Source organism: Conger conger, chromosome 1 (genome assembly GCF_963514075.1).
Source record: "Conger conger chromosome 1, fConCon1.1, whole genome shotgun sequence".
Taxonomy (NCBI): domain Eukaryota; kingdom Metazoa; phylum Chordata; class Actinopteri; order Anguilliformes; family Congridae; genus Conger; species Conger conger.
In genome coordinates, this window is record NC_083760.1 from 46,243,705 (window position 1) to 46,261,164 (window position 17,460).

General features: G+C 38.7%; 1 protein-coding gene across 1 annotated transcript in view; it reads right to left on the reverse strand.

Moving 5' to 3' along the window:
• Window positions 1-3,718: 3,718 nt before the first annotated feature.
• Window positions 3,719-17,460, reverse strand: part of itga9 (integrin, alpha 9) — a 111,328-nt gene continuing 97,586 nt past the window's right edge. The window contains exons 25-28 of the mRNA XM_061245650.1: window positions 16,826-16,945; window positions 15,842-15,937; window positions 9,067-9,186; window positions 3,719-6,870 (exon numbers count right to left, since the gene is read on the reverse strand). Of these exons, the coding sequence (XP_061101634.1) occupies window positions 6,772-6,870; window positions 9,067-9,186; window positions 15,842-15,937; window positions 16,826-16,945 (435 nt within the window). The 3' untranslated portion in view covers window positions 3,719-6,771. The remainder of the gene's footprint in view (window positions 6,871-9,066; window positions 9,187-15,841; window positions 15,938-16,825; window positions 16,946-17,460) is intronic.

The following is a 17,460-nucleotide window of genomic DNA, read 5'->3' on the forward strand; positions in this document are numbered from 1 at the left end:
AACTAGATCTATAGATGCACAGGTGACAACAAACACTTAAAAATTCAGTAATTCAACACAGCTGAGATTGCAACAGCCCTAGAAGTTCTGTTCGGTAAAATAACTAACTTTGGAAGTGTTTTTGATTGTGGACATTCCAACGTGTTGACTTAAATGGATCTTGTCTCATAACTTTGAAGTGCTAGTTTATACATAGTTGGCCACACAGTTAAGTACAATTCTCTCCAACTTATTTTTAGCACATTACATCATGCAGTTTCTGTGTACAAAAATGACAACATGCTCATATCTCTGCCTTCCATATCCTCCTAAATACAGTTTATTTACTTTGACTTAATTTATCTAAGCTTCCCTAGTAAAGTAAAAGCATAGTATTGGACTTGGCTAAGAGTGTCAGCCAACATGTGCTTTTATAAAGTACTGTTCAAGCATTACTCTTTTAATCTTAACCAAGACACACTGTTAGACGTTGCAAGTCAAATGGTCTGTGGGCAATATTTACTAACTACAGTGCTAGTGAACCTGATCCTGTAGCACAGGACATATCCTGTGATGAAAATGGTGTTGCAATTGGTGCAACTAAGATTTTGGTACATATTGTGGTGAAGTTGGCTTATTGGAGCTGTCATTTAGAGGTTCTGAATAGCAATACATATAGCGCTGTAAGTTGTTAATGGTGTTACCATTGAAAACAAACTTCTGTGAATTGCTATTTATACCAAGCACAAACAAATGTTTAATAACCAAACACTTGACTAGGAGCAAAAGTAAAAATAGCCATTGGATATGTTGGGAATGTCTATGGACAGATGCTTCTATCATAATATCATAATGATACTATATTAAACAGACCCACTTTCTCAGAGGTATAATTAAATAAATGGAGCATACTGATACTAAGGGAAGGTATAAAGTTGAATCAACACAGAGACACAGCCTTGCAGACAGTCCAAATCCACTCCCAAGGTCAAGTGATACTCCTGAGATTTTTATACATGGTGATACCCAAACAAACTGTTTTGTTTCAAATTATTTGTTCTATTAATAGTTCTGGGTAGTATCTGCTTGTGGTAATGGATGAAACACTATACGTTACAGATTGTGTTCAAGGGCTAAGATCTACTAAAACCTAAACTCTTAAGTATCATCATATTTAAACATGACAGAGTGAGTAAAAGACCAAACTTTACGTAAGATGTGTCATGGCTGACTCTTCTGTGTAGGGTTATTGTATTTTCTTACCTGTTTGCTGTAAGGGTGATGGGGGTTGCATTACTGAGTAGTGCCATTGAAGAGGATTTTTAGGGGATCCATTTTATCAATGTTCAGATGGACTGCATTGCAAAAGACCACATAACACACCAACTCATCCTTCAGAGGAATAGCTCTCTGAACTGGGGGCTGCTGGAGACAATTACAGCCCATTAAGGTGTTCATACACACAAGTTAAACACAGCAAGTCTTTCATCTTTTAATGTGCAAATGTTTGAAGTCTTCAGGATGCATATCAAGTGGTTGGACAGGGCAGGTGGTACATAGTGATTCTGCCCACAGTTATGAAGAACTGTGTGGGTCCATGGTTGGAACAGTTCCAATGTAAGGAGTTGATGAATTCAAAGGCCCACCAAAGAAATTTACTGTGGTTTAAAGCCTGTATTAAATATTCTTAAAAATAAATTAGCAGGCATAGCACTGTATAACAGCATGACTTAAATTATTAAACTTTTCATTAAAACGGAGCAGAACAGAACATGAAAGTGTAATTAGGGATTTTAAGCAGAAACATTTTAGAAGGCCTATACCTACATTGACTTGGACACCCGGTTTTAAGCTTACTTGTGCCTGTGTTTGCCACCTGTGTTTGTATCCATAACATATGGCCGAATGTCACGTTTCGAATCATAACTTTGAAGTGCTAGTTTATACATAGTTGGCCACACAGTTAAGTACAATTCTCTCCAACTTATTTTTAGCACATTACATCATGCAGTTTCTGTGTACAAAAATGACAACATGCTCATATCTCTGCCTTCCATATCCTCCTAAATACAGTTTATTTACTTTGACTTAATTTATCTAAGCTTCCCTAGTAAAGTAAAAGCATAGTATTGGACTTGGCTAAGAGTGTCAGCCAACATGTGCTTTTATAAAGTACTGTTCAAGCATTACTCTTTTAATCTTAACCAAGACACACTGTTAGACGTTGCAAGTCAAATGGTCTGTGGGCAATATTTACTAACTACAGTGCTAGTGAACCTGATCCTGTAGCACAGGACATATCCTGTGATGAAAATGGTGCCCCCTGCCTAACCTTTACTCTGGAAATATCAACACCAAAGTGAATTTTATAGTTGCCACCAGCCAGCAATGTTTTTACTGAAAAATGGACATATGTCGTATGTACTAGTTTGTAGTTTATATTTCGTAGGCCATACACCCCAAACAATCTTGTTGCTTACACAGGCAATGTATACATTCTTGTGGAAGTAAAACCATAACTTAAGCATATACGTACATATATGTCAATGCCTTATCTTAATCTATCAAACCAAGATATTATAAGAACAACAAAGCATTTGGAGTCCCTTTTCCTGCTGATCTTTTAAAATGGGTAACACGTCTATAAGCCCAACGGCATATATCCATCCATCCATCCATTATCTTAACCCGCTTATCCTGAACAGGGTCGCAGGGGGGCTGGAGCCTATCCCAGCATACATTGGGCGAAAGGCAGGAATACACCCTGGACAGGTCGCCAGTCCATCGCAGGGCACACACACCATTCACTCACACACTCACACCTATGGGCAATTTAGACTCTCCAATCAGCCTAAACTGCATGTCTTTGGACTGTGGGAGGAAACCGGAGTTCCCGGAGGAAACCCACGCAGACACGGGGAGAACATGCAAACTCCACACAGAGAGGCCCCGGCCGACGGGGATTCGAACCCAGGACCTCCTTGCTGTGAGGCGGCAGTGCTACCCACTGCACCATCCAACGGCATATATATATATATAGTAGGTAAACAAAAGCAAAATCAAAAGGGTCCATTTGACACAGCTTCTTACACACTATATCACATTTCTTTCCACTGTGTTTGTGTTGTATCCTACATGGATCATTTTGACACTCAATTTTCAATCAATTTGAATATTTGTATATACAAAAAAAGGTCCTTATATTTGACAATAGAAAATCCACTGTCAAAAAAACCTCAATGCAATTAAATTATACTAAACTAAATTAATGTATATTTATTACTGTATTAAATGGCAGCTCCTGACTGGTTAAAAAAAAGGAATATGTTGACTATATTATATTGGATGTGAGCTGTTAATATGGTTATTTTTCTATTGGATTAATTTCAGCAGTGTCACGTAATTGTTTTGATTTCGATTGTCCAGCACTGTACATGTCACCTTGTACTGAAATAAGCAGTAAATGGGCATCTGCCATGGCAAAAGAAGAAAAAGCTCTAGACATAATTACTAAAATTGAAATATAACAAAAAAATGATGAGGGCCTCTGGCTAATCCAGGTCAAAAGGAAGCAACCTACACAAGAACAGGAAATGTGCACTTTTTATTACTATTTGTGTATTGTGATTTTTTATTACTTAAAGCAAGAACTTCAGAGATATGTGCTTTAGGTAGTTTCCATGAAACAATGTAGGTATCCGCAATCTGGCCAGGTTGTGTAACAACAAAAGAAGAAATCTTAAATTATAACCACTTTATTTCAATTAAACATAATTTCAGTAAACATGTTGTTCTGTTTAGATTTGGTAAATTGTGTACTATTTGCATTTTTATGCTAAACAAAAGAGTATAAATGGTCATCTAATATCACCTTTTCATCTTTGCATTAAAAAGATTCTCAAGGATTATTCTATCAGGGGCCACATATGAAATGTCACAGTATATTCTGTGTTTCCATGGCAAAACCAATCCTAAAACTCATCTGAAGTTAAATTAATTATCTTTCTGTCCCAATTTACTTGCTAAATAACAATTTCTAAACAATAGTATACCAATTCAGCCATGTATTGCTTCTATATAACCAAAAAGTATATAACATAGCTTACACCTCACCAAATACAGTGTTCTGTGATTATATGTTTTGTGCCTGCTGCTGGTCTGATGGCGACTGCTGGAAAAGTCAATGGGAAGATGTTCATGTGCATGTATCTACATTCAGAGAGCACTTTATTAGGTATTTATTAGACATATTGTGACATGTTGTGTGTTCAGAGATGTTCGTCTGCATACCACTGTTGTAATGCATGGTTATTTGCGTGACTGTCAGCTTTGACCAGTCTGGCCCTTCTCCTCTGACTTCTCTCATTAACAACACTTTTTCCCTATTCTGACATTTGGTCTGAAAAACACCAAACCTCTTGAACCTCTTGACCACGTCTGCATGCTTTTATGCATTTAGTTGCTGCCACATGATTGGCTGATTGAATATTTTAGTTAACAAGCTAGTCTACATGTCTACCTAATAAAGTGCTCACTGGGTGTGCTGTCCAAAAGAGAGAGGCATTGAATAGCTGAATGCAGAATGCACTAATAAAATATTAAATATGAAATGATGCTTATTTAAATTAGCAGCATTTTAGCCAACTGTTTGTCTGTTGACAATTATATTGTAATCAGGATTCGAAACGTGACATTCGGCCATATGTTATGGATACAAACACAGGTGGCAAACACAGGCACAAGTAAGCTTAAAACCGGGTGTCCAAGTCAATGTAGGTATAGGCCTTCTAAAATGTTTCTGCTTAAAATCCCTAATTACACTTTCATGTTCTGTTCTGCTCTGTTTTAATGAAAAGTTTAATAATTTAAGTCATGCTGTTATACAGTGCTATGCCTGCTAATTTATTTTTAAGAATATTTAATACAGGCTTTAAACCACAGTAAATTTCTTTGGTGGGCCTTTGAATTCATCAACTCCTTACATTGGAACTGTTCCAACCATGGACCCACACAGTTCTTCATAACTGTGGGCAGAATCACTATGTACCACCTGCCCTGTCCAACCACTTGATATGCATCCTGAAGACTTCAAACATTTGCACATTAAAAGATGAAAGACTTGCTGTGTTTAACTTGTGTGTATGAACACCTTAATGGGCTGTAATTGTCTCCAGCAGCCCCCAGTTCAGAGAGCTATTCCTCTGAAGGATGAGTTGGTGTGTTATGTGGTCTTTTGCAATGCAGTCCATCTGAACATTGATAAAATGGATCCCCTAAAAATCCTCTTCAATGGCACTACTCAGTAATGCAACCCCCATCACCCTTACAGCAAACAGGTAAGAAAATACAATAACCCTACACAGAAGAGTCAGCCATGACACATCTTACGTAAAGTTTGGTCTTTTACTCACTCTGTCATGTTTAAATATGATGATACTTAAGAGTTTAGGTTTTAGTAGATCTTAGCCCTTGAACACAATCTGTAACGTATAGTGTTTCATCCATTACCACAAGCAGATACTACCCAGAACTATTAATAGAACAAATAATTTGAAACAAAACAGTTTGTTTGGGTATCACCATGTATAAAAATCTCAGGAGTATCACTTGACCTTGGGAGTGGATTTGGACTGTCTGCAAGGCTGTGTCTCTGTGTTGATTCAACTTTATACCTTCCCTTAGTATCAGTATGCTCCATTTATTTAATTATACCTCTGAGAAAGTGGGTCTGTTTAATATAGTATCATTATGATATTATGATAGAAGCATCTGTCCATAGACATTCCCAACATATCCAATGGCTATTTTTACTTTTGCTCCTAGTCAAGTGTTTGGTTATTAAACATTTGTTTGTGCTTGGTATAAATAGCAATTCACAGAAGTTTGTTTTCAATGGTAACACCATTAACAACTTACAGCGCTATATGTATTGCTATTCAGAACCTCTAAATGACAGCTCCAATAAGCCAACTTCACCACAATATGTACCAAAATCTTAGTTGCACCAATTGCAACACCATTTTTTGGCATCAAAATAGAACTAATTGTGGGACACAATGGTATGGCAAAACAGGTCACTAAAACAAACTTACATATCATACATTTCAAGGTGGCATTCAGGTAATGAAAAAGGCTTTGGAACTCTGCAGATGAATGTGTATGTGCATGTACACATGGCCCAGGAGGTAACAGGTAAAATGGAGTTACATGGCTTATACAGTGTTGCTCTTGCTGGTGCACTATCATCACAGAGAGGCAGGGCGTAACGGATGGCTCTTTCACTCTGGAACGCAGTCATTCTCTCTCCTCTGTGTAACATGCCATCATTCTTTGGCTTACAGTCATCAGTGCTTTAAAGAAAACATTATATATGTCATTCAGAATTTTCAAATAAAACATTTCTTGAAGCTGTGTTCAATACAAAAAAAGCATATATGTATAAAAAATAAATTCGCAAACCAAACATTCAGTGCCCTGAGGGTTTTTTCCCATGATCTCAGCATCCTTCCTTGGAAGACTTTCCTTCAAGAGGTAGGTTCAGTTCCAACAGGATGAGCAAAGTTCCTCTGCGCATGTCACGTGACCATAGGTCACATGACTGCAGGTCAGACACTACCTCAGGAACAGATTCCAAACGTTAGCTCCTCATATCCCATACCCCCCCAAAAGTGTCATGCCTCCGAAAAATCTGGAGAAGATTCTTTTCTTCCACATATGGAAGACTGAAGAGTTTAATCCCATTTCCTGATGGCACAGGCCTCGCGTGGCAGCGTGGAGAAGACAGCAGCTGACTCATTGGCTCTTCTGGACCCAATCCCAACTCTCGTCACTGTCCTTCCTGTTCTTCTCTGCCTCGATTATTTCTTTGTACCGCCGGCGGAAGAAACCCATCTACAATAAAAGAATAGTGAGTATGTACATCGACAGAGAAAAAGAAGAGTGAATAAATATGCCTACGGAGAAAGGAAAGTCATTAAGTACATCTTCAGATAATGTAATCCAGTGCACCTTCAGAGAATGAGAAAAGCTATTACATGCAGTTTGCTGAACTTCTGGTGAATAAAGTATTTTCTACATTAATCGTTTTTTTACTTGTACAAACAACCAACAGTTTTGTACTGCCTGTCTCTGGGGTCAGAGATTCCATTAATACTACAGTGCAGATTGGAAGATTTTCATTCAGAACTGTCCAAAAATCCGCTTAAAGCAAACACCCAACACCAGCAGGATCAACACAAGAAGAGAATGGTCACATTACATTATTTACCTTTCGGGAACTGTAGGAAGTAGTACTTAGACCAGCTGCTATGCTTGCATTTGGCTGTTCAAATCTACAGTCTACATCAAATATGCATTATGTATTCTGCATGGAGCATAATGTTTACACCAATAATGCTTTGCAGTCTTGCAGTAAATTACTTAATTAAATACTGAAATTAGGATAATTATAATAAGTGAATAGTTATTTGTGAAGGTTTGTCATTAGTTTTGTCAAACAGTGAGCGAAAAACAAAAGGAACATTATGAGGAAAGACGCACATTCCCTAAAACTACAATATTTTGTTTATGCCTCCTCAGGCATTTCCTGCAGAACGCATTGCTGGCCTAATGCAGTCCCTGCAATGCTGCACAGAGCCCTCAGCGGTATCCACAGAATACCCATACATGCAGGGGTGGCTGGTGGTGGTACTGGGTGGGGAGGATAAAAACTAAAAGTATAATACCTATCCATATCTCACGCTCCAGTATTTCATTTGAAAATATGTCATTCAAATATATGCTATTTGATGAATACACTTATACCATGAGCTCATACATTTTTCAGGATGGCTGGCACCAGTGGGAATTGAATCCATAACTGTGGCAGTGTTAGTGCCATGTGCTACCACTTGAGATACAGAACTACAATATAGGCCCCTACGCTGTTAGAGCACGACTATGAACCCAAGCCTTACTATAGTAGGTGCACAAAAGAGGGAACATACTGTCAAGCAGCTAATTTTGACTTGTCTATGACGTGTAACTTAATGTTTCAACTGATCGGCTAACCGGCAATCTCGAAAAGAGATTTGGTCAACCAAGTCTAGAAACATATAATGATGTGGTAGTTTCATCCTACCCATCTCAAAGCTAACTTGTGCCATCCACAAAATTGAATACAATCCACAATTTGTGATAGTGAGTGGGTTTTTCATTACAAGTTCATTATGTCTCTATACAGAGTTACAATTAGCTATATGGGCTGAGTAGCCCTGTAGCTAAAATATTGGTCATTGGTCTTACGACCATTAGATGGTGCTGTTGTTCTTGGTTTCACCATAATTCAAACTAAACCGCTTCAATTCATTTATTGACATGAAATAAGATGACAAACGAGACCTATACAAGGGTAATTTTTTAAAACATAGTTTTTTTTCTTCAAAAGATAGGGAGGGCTTAGTCCATTTATACCAGCCGCCACTGCTTACATGCATTTATTTTGGCAAGCTCCAAGGACTTTAAGAAGAAAAAGTAGTTCAGGACAAACATTCCTGGGGGCTGTGGCATTCCAAGAGAATGCAGGAACAGGAAAGAGGGATCAGCATGATTCCCATTTGAATTTGGCCATTCGGGTCAGTGATAGCAGTGTGGTGTTCCTTTGTGTGTCATAATGGAAAACAGTGCTATAGCTGCTGAAGCTGCATGGTGTGGCATGGATTGGGGTAAATTACTGAGAGATACGTTGAAGCTGCCCGCATGTAAAGTTATTTTAGTTACTAAAATTAATTCTTATTTTAAATATATTAAAAATGTTAACTTTTTTCATAGTACATACTGTATTATACATACATATTTTTGTAAAAGAAAAGTACACAGCAGTGATGTTTCAGGTTTTTTATGAGGCTTTGAAAAAAGCAGCATGTAACTATGCTTATCTATAAGTTACTGTATCTTAGCCAGTTCTTCACATTCCATTTCAGTAATCATGTTAAATTCAGTTTAATGTGAAATAGGCACAAACCAGGCAAGGGGGCACCCCTTTATACAAGTCTGGAAGTTAGAGTGGTTATGGGAGGTTAGGGACGGATATGGGTGGAACATATTTACCTTCCAGAGCAGCACTGCCAGCAGCAGGAAGATGAGGATTCCCACCAGGAGGCTAATGGCGATGATCCAACCCACCACATACCCCCTGGGCTCCTGGCTGTGCAGAGCCTCAAAAACAACCTGCAACAAAGGGCGTCTACTTTCAGATCTCATGAACAGCAATGCAGAATATTTACATGAATCTACTACAACATGTAGACAAACTGTACATCCACATTTAAACATTAAAATCTACTGCAACACAGGGCATCCACATTTAAACATACCTACTGCAACACAGTACATCCACATTTAAACATACCTACTGCAACACAGTACATCCACTTTTAAATATATCTTCTGCAACAAAGTACATCCCTATCCAAAGGCACTTACTGCAACACATGGCATCTATATTCAAATCTATCTACCGCCAGACAGGCGGTCATATATTGAAATTGGTCTACTGTGACAAAGGTAATCCAAATTGAAAACCATTTACTTCAACATACATGTATGGCATCCACAAATGCATTTGCAGAAACACAGTCCATCTAACATTCTACATCATATTGGAGTTCCTTGGTCCATTTTCTTAAAGGAGTGGACATTCCATCCTCTCTATGATTTACAGGAGGAAAGCAGAGAGGGTTACATGTAGGGATGGGATCACAGTGCAGAAAGCGCTCTGGGCGAGGAATAAAGCATTGGCCACATGGGGGGTTTAGAGCAGACCCCCCTGCAGACTGCAGCACATGGTCTCACTGCATTCTTCATTCCTATCTATTATTTCATTTTGTTAAGAAGAATCAAAGCCATATGCCATCTTTTATTCATTCAAATACAGTACCTCATAGAAGGCAACCATCTAATAGACAAGTATGGCACTGAACACTAACTGCCTGCCAACAAATTCCAGCTGTATTGCACCCACTATACTGTGAATATTTAAATGTAAATAAGAACATGATATGTGAATTTCTGTTGCCTCTGTACTCCAGAACACTGGATTTGAAACGAAACAATAAATGTGCAGGTTAAAGTGCACTGTCCCCTTTAATGTAAGGGTATTTACATCCATATCGGGTGATACGTACAGGAATTAGGTGCCTTTTTATGCATAGTCCTCCCCCCATTTAGGGGACCAATAGTAATTGGACGATTGGCTTCTCCGCTGCTTTTGAACAGTCAGGTGTATTCAATAGTGTCCATAGTACATCTATAAGAAAGCATTCAGTATCTAGTCTTGATTCTAGGCGTTTGATTGCCTTTGGGGTCTGTTATTGATGTTTGTCAACATGAGTTGTACCAATGGCAGTCAAGGAAGCCATTATGAGGGTGAGAAATAAGAAAGCAGTATCTGACTGTTTTTGTATCGAGGCTGTACTGAGGATAAACAACAGACTTTCCAAAATAAATCTCCAAAGGCAATGAAAAGCCTAAAATCGTGACTAGATACTGAAATCTTTCTTATCCCTGCACCAAGGAAGTGATTGAATACACCTGAAGCCAAACATCCAATTACTTTTGGTCCCCTAAAATGGGGGGGGACTATGTATAAAAAGCGATGTGATTCACCCGATATGGATGTAAATAGTCTGCACTTTGTCCTCACACTGCAAATCCAATGTGCTGGGGTGCAGAGGCAAAAGAAGATAAATTGTACCAACTGTCCAAATACATACGGACTGCACTGTACATGTTTTTAGAGTGCAGTCGCCTCTCAGCCATTTAACCCAAATGTATAGCAGCATGAGTCTGTAAAGAAACCATCTGGCAGTGTGATTGCCCAATATTATAATATACACTCAGTGATCACTTTATTAGGTAGACCTGTACACCAGCTTATTAATGCAATTATTTCATCAGCCAATCATGTGGCAGCAACTAAATGCTTGAAAGCATGCAGACATGGTCAAGAGGTTCAGCTGTTTTTCAGGCCAAATGTCAGAAAAGGGAAGAAATGTGATCTAAGTGACTTTGACCGTGGAATGATTGTTGGTGGCTGACAGGGTGGTTTGAGTATCGCAGAAATGGTAGATATGGTAGAACCTATGCACTTGTAAGTCGCTTTGGATTAAAAGCGTCTGCCAAATGACTAAAATGTAAAAATGTAAAAAATGCAGAAATTGCTAATCTCCAGGGATTTTCACACACAACAGTCTCTAGAGTTTACAGAGAATGGTGTGAAAAACAAAAAACATCCAGTGAGCAGCAGTTCTGTGGGCAAAAACGCATTGCTTATGAGAGAGATCAGAGGGGAAGGGCCGAACTGGTAGAAGCTGACAGGAAGCTGGCAGTAATGCAAATAATAATGCATTACAACAGTAGTAGGCAGAAGAGCATCTCTGAACACAACTTCTAAGTGGATAGTTTACAGCAGCAGAAGACCAATACATCTAAAAATAAGTCTAATAAATACTAATCAAGTGCTAACTGAGTGTACCTACAACTTCAGATCACAGTGAAGCTAAACAGGAACTCCTATCACTGCAGATCACAGTGAGGCTAAATAGGAACTCCCCAGCACTCCCCCACGCCAGATAACTTGCAGATGCTTGTCAGAGCACTGGGCCTGCAAGGAGCACCAGCAGGTATTTTATGGATAAATCTCAGCTGCTTTCTCACATAAGCCACTAAATCATGATATCTAAAAGCAGCCTTGGAATGAAGTCGAAACAATCACATTTAATATCTTTCCTCCACCAATATGTGAAACAATGCCATTATGAGCAGTATGTTTATTGATAGAATTTTAGGTGTTCATTTACAAGCTTGTAGTAAACCACATAATAGGGCATGATCAAGTAGAGTGGTAAAGCAATGGACCAACTGGTAGAGGGTTTGAATGCTGAGTAAGAGAATGTTGACACTTAAAGTTCTCCATTAAAATGCAGGTAAAGCCTGACATTGGCACAGTGGGTCAGAAAGAGTACTTTGCTAAGCTACACATGCACATTTCATTTCCCCAATATGCTGCAGTGGTATGACTTCACCCCAGCTGGCAGCCATGTTTGTTGGCTAAGATTACCATGGCCACCAGAGGGCAGCTACGTACATATATACGGTCGTTCAACACACTTAACTCCTCTCATTGTTTACAAAAGCCTATTGCTTCAACATATGCATGTACCATGAAATATAGCATAGGATACCATCACTTTTACAGCTGGGCTACTCTTATGGTCAAACACCATTCTCCGTCCTGTCCTGTCCTGTGTATGCTGATTGCAATACCAGAATTTTAATGAGATGTTCAAAAGAATGTTCAAATTCTGCTTATTGTGCTGTATTTCAATCAATTTCATAAAAGATAAAATCATTATTTTACTGAAATGAAAGACCGAGGTAAATCAATAGGCTTCTAATTAGGTTGCTGAACATGTGTGTACGTTTTTATATATTTTGGCTGATTATCATTTCCTTTGTTTTTTAATTCTTCATTATCTTCCTAATGGTTCGTTTTCGTGGCCATGTGTCCACAATTTCACCAATTAGGAGCCTATTAATTCACTTCAGTCTTTAATTTGATCAGGTATATAACTTTGTTACCTTTTGTTTTAATTTAATTAAATAGACCTAATCAGTAAATTTCATTAACTCTAAACCCGAAAAGCTCCTAATTAAGAAAAATAAGAAGAACTGACAATTAACAATTCTGGGTTTGCTTATGGTTGGAATGAAAGCCAGCATACACAGGGGGTCCTCAGGACCAAGATTGGGAACCAATACTCTAGACAATGACTGAGTTATGTTTTAATGAACCACAAAGCTCACTATAAATCATGATTTCCAATATAATATACAATGGAAATCATGGGGTGGAGAGTACTGGGCAATTGTACTTTGTTACTGTACTTAAGTACTATTTCGGGGGATTTGTACTTTACTTGAATGTTTTTAAGTTTGTATACTTGTATTTTCACTCAATTACATTTCAGATAATTTTTTTTACTCCTTACATTTTTAATTTACACCAAAGTTTGAAGCCCAACTTCAAACTTTTTTTTTTCTCTGGCCAAAATATCAATCCCTATTTTAACAGCCTATCAAACCCATATCAATGTTTAAAGAACCCGCCCACACACATTCTGATTGCTCATTGTGCAACACTCAATTAGACACCAGCTGAAGTACAGTATATTTAATTTCATCACTAGTGCTGGTGAAGAAGTGCCACCATAGTATGGATACTTTTTCCATCCCTGACTGTCCGTAATATAAATCCGTAATATAATCTATATTAGACCAGTGATCTTCATTCCTGGCCCTGGAGAGCCGCAGGGTTGCTTGGTTTTTGTTTATGTCTTAATAGCAACCAATTCAGACCGATGAAACCTGGTGACGTGAGTTAACTGTGTAATCAACTGCTTTCATTGACCAATGAAGTGCCAACGAAAGTCAGCACACCCTGCGGAATGAAGACCCCTGATGTAGACTACATCAATTACAAAGGGGTCCATATATCAGTATTTAGATATCAGAGCGCGATGAAAAATGCAGCATAACTTACGCACTCACCAATTATGCTGAGTTTGCTCAAAATGCCATTCATCCTGGCCAACTTTAAGCTCCCTAAAGACTTTTGCAGATCATTACAGGGGATCAGAACCAGACTGAATATTGTTTGTTTTGTGGCCAAAGTGAGGCTCCAGTTCCCCACAGCCTCAAATGTTTGACTCAACCGGCTTCAGTATCAGTGGCAAGCTGGATATCACATCTCAACAAAAACAGCCATCCAGCCATCCATTATCTTAACCCGCTTATCCTGAACAGGGTCGCAGGGGGGCTGGAGCCTATCCCAGCATACATTGGGCGAAAGGCAGGAATACACCCTGGACAGGTCGCCAGTCCATCGCAGGGCACACACACCATTCACTCACACACTCATACCTATGGGTAATTTAGACTCTCCAATCAGCCTAACCTGCATGTCTTTGGACTGTGGGAGGAAACCAGAGTACCCAGAGGAAACCCACGCAGACACGGGGAGAACATGCAAACTCCACACAGAGAGGCCCTGGCTGACGGGGATTTGAACCCAGGACCTCCTTGCTGTGAGGCGGCAGTGCTACCCACTGCACCATCCGTGCCGCCTCAACAAAAACATGTTAATTGTAAAAAAAAAGTTGCGAACATATACAAAGCAAATATTCTTCATACATCTGTGTAAACATTTTTCCTAAAATCTCTTTCCATATGTAATGAGTAATATCAGAATAATGTCAATTTACAATTGAAATTCCACCAAGCAGTTTTATAGAAAGCAAGCGTGATTCCAAAGAAATGCTCCCAGTGTGTTCCTACATTTGTTGAAGCAACGTCACTGTGTTTTTCTAGCTGTATGCCATTCTATCATGATAGCAACAGCATAATGTGTATGACCAGCTAGCATGTTTGTGTCATGACTTCACAATTCACATGCAGACAGCTACTGACTTTTGCAGATTTATGGTGAGAATTTGGGTTGTCCTGTTTTAAGACCTGTAAGAGTCGTGAATCCAACATCCTGTGTGTGTGCGGCCTTGTATTTCCCACCATTCACCCTCCTCAAGAGACATGTGTGTAAGCCTATTGTTTGCCCTCTCTGTTACACACCCCCCACAGACAACCATTTGGGGAGAGTAATAAACATCATCTGGTGCTTTCTCAGTCTAGCTGCCGATTATCATTAGATGGGTCCATCTGTAAATGTGTTTATCTGGCTAGATAGGATATCAGGCCTGAGGGTCATTGGAAATACATGATTTTGCAGAGCAGGGCTGTCTCTGGTTCCTTCCGAGTTGGGAAAATTGGTTTTGCTTGATGTCTTGCTTGTGGCTCTCTGGCCCCTGTACACCAAGTATGTCAGTTTTAATCAGTAGTGTGAGTAACTATGTCGCATTGCAATGCATTTTCTTATAGCTGACCATTTTACCATGGGCTGCAAAAATTTGGGCACCCTTGGTTTAAATGTCTGTTACAATGAATCTGTATGTGATCGAAAGCAAACCTGAACTCTAAACTGTATGGAGTTAAACATGAAATAGCAATTTCTTCACATTTTAAAGCAAGATTGCTTTATATTTTATTTTTTTACTGTTTATGTTTTTGTTTTTTTTAAAGGAAAAGGGCCCTGTGCAAAAGTTTGGGAACTTTTTTGGATTATTCTATGTTACTTACATATTACATATAAATATGATTGCCCAGACCCAGGTGATTTACTTGTTAGGGCTTCAATGAGTCGGGTGAGTATAATTCCAGGGCTGAACTTTTCATTCTTAAGTAACTCCATGTCTTCTAAAGTATCCAAGGTTGAGTATTTGGACATTTCAATTTATTAAACAACTTAAATACTATCTACAACATTACACTGAGTATGTTCATGTGTGAATGAATATAAATATTTCTCTGCCATTCTTCTCATTCACCTGATTAAGTAGCATCTGAATGATAAACAGAGACAATTGCCACAGTTGTTTGACTCGTGGCTTGAAATAGAGGCTCTATTGACTTCTGGTCATGGAGGACTGAAATACATGCAAAATAACAACCCAGTTATTTTTCCAGGCCCAAGATGTGCGATAACATGAACAGACTGCCTGCTGACAGTTTGTGGGAACTGTACTGTGTACTTGGACTGGAACTGGTATTTTTGGCATTGGTAAATTCTCTTTTAGGAACATAAGAATGTTTATTGATGAGAACTGATCCTTCTTGCCAATTTGCAGGCTTTGCATCATTAAGCTTCAGTAAGCTAGACCTTGATGTCAAAGTGGGGGAAGAGAGAACAAATGAAGGGGGAGGAGTCACTCACAGCTGTCTCCTCTGATAGGCCTCCGACTACCTCCATTGCCCTGCTGTCCACACGAACACTTCCTCTTGTCACAAACTGGATTACTGACGAACTGTCCTGTGGAATCCAGAGGGAATCAAACACACACACACATTTTCTATGAGAAAACCCTCTGCTGAATATAAATGTGACATACACATAAGACAAAATTATAATTCAGCCACACTAGCTCTGATCATATTTAAAAAATCCCTCAAAACTCACCTTTTTGAAGCAGCTTTTAATGTCTGATTTAATGTCTTTGTTTATACTTTGATTGAATTTTTGCCATTTAATTGTATTTTAATCATTGTGTCACTGTCTTTTTATGTAAAGCATCTTTGTCTTTGAGTACCATTATTATTATTATTATTATTATTATTATTATTATTATACATCATCAAAATACTGTATACTGTATTGTTAAATACAGAATTGTTCAAAGCACATTACACACATTGCAAATAATAACTGGCCAGAGATTTAAGCCTACTAAGTCATAGAAATTCTCCAAAAAGTAAAAAAGTATGTCCCAATGTGTCTGTGTTCACAGTCAGGTGGACTGTTTCAGTAACCACTGTTTGTGACTGATTTTGTACATTATACAGGTATTAATGTGTGACAAATACCCAAAGCACTAGCATAAATATCAGATTGCTTTAGGTAGCTGATGGAAGAGGAGCTGTAATTCCTTGGAAATGCGCCACCCCAGAAATGAAGAAAAGCTAATTCTGTTGAAAATAATTTTTATCAGACAAAGAAGATTTTTTGTCAGACATACTTGTCTCATTTAAAGGCTAAATTACATGAAAGAGAGCAAATAGTGATATGGTGCATATACAGTCTCATATAAAATAATATATACTGAGAACTGTAGGTTCTGTCACAAGGTTACACAGAAGTACTTTTAAACAGAAACTGGCTCATAGGACAGGTCCCTGGGGCGGTGGGTCACAAGTCACTTACCCTCTTCAATATCTCTGTGTTTAAGAGGATTTGCAGATCTATGCTAATGGCTTCCTCTTTTGCTTGCGAGCTCAACACACACGTGATTGTTAGACAGGCTCTTCCTGGCCGGTCACAGTCCTGCGGCGACATCAAACAGTGATCGCAAAGAAAAGGTTCTTCATATGCGTGATGTAAAGAGTCATTAACACAATCATAAATTCAGCAACGCCACAGTTCTAAAAAAAGAACACAATATCCATTAGTTTCGCTAAAGTGGCTTAAAAAGGTCAATTAGTAGAAACAGTGCCGGCTGTGGCAGAAAGCCCAGCAGGACACTGCATAATTGGATACTTATTGTCCCCGAGAACCCATTTAGAGTCATCCCTTTATAGAGCTTTAGAGAGGAAGGAGGGGTCATGACAGTGCCGAACAGCAGAAAGTACTGAAAATTCAGCATTTTGTACTGACAGAAAGGATAATTAGTTCACAGAAATACGTGTATAAATGGAGCCTACACTAGAATATGCTCCTGTTCCTCTATACTGGAGTGAGCTGATGGTAAAAAAGTAAAATGCAGCTGGCATCATAAACTGAAAAGGGACACAGCATAATGGCTTCCAAGGACACTAAGGGTCAGTTTTATACAATACCAC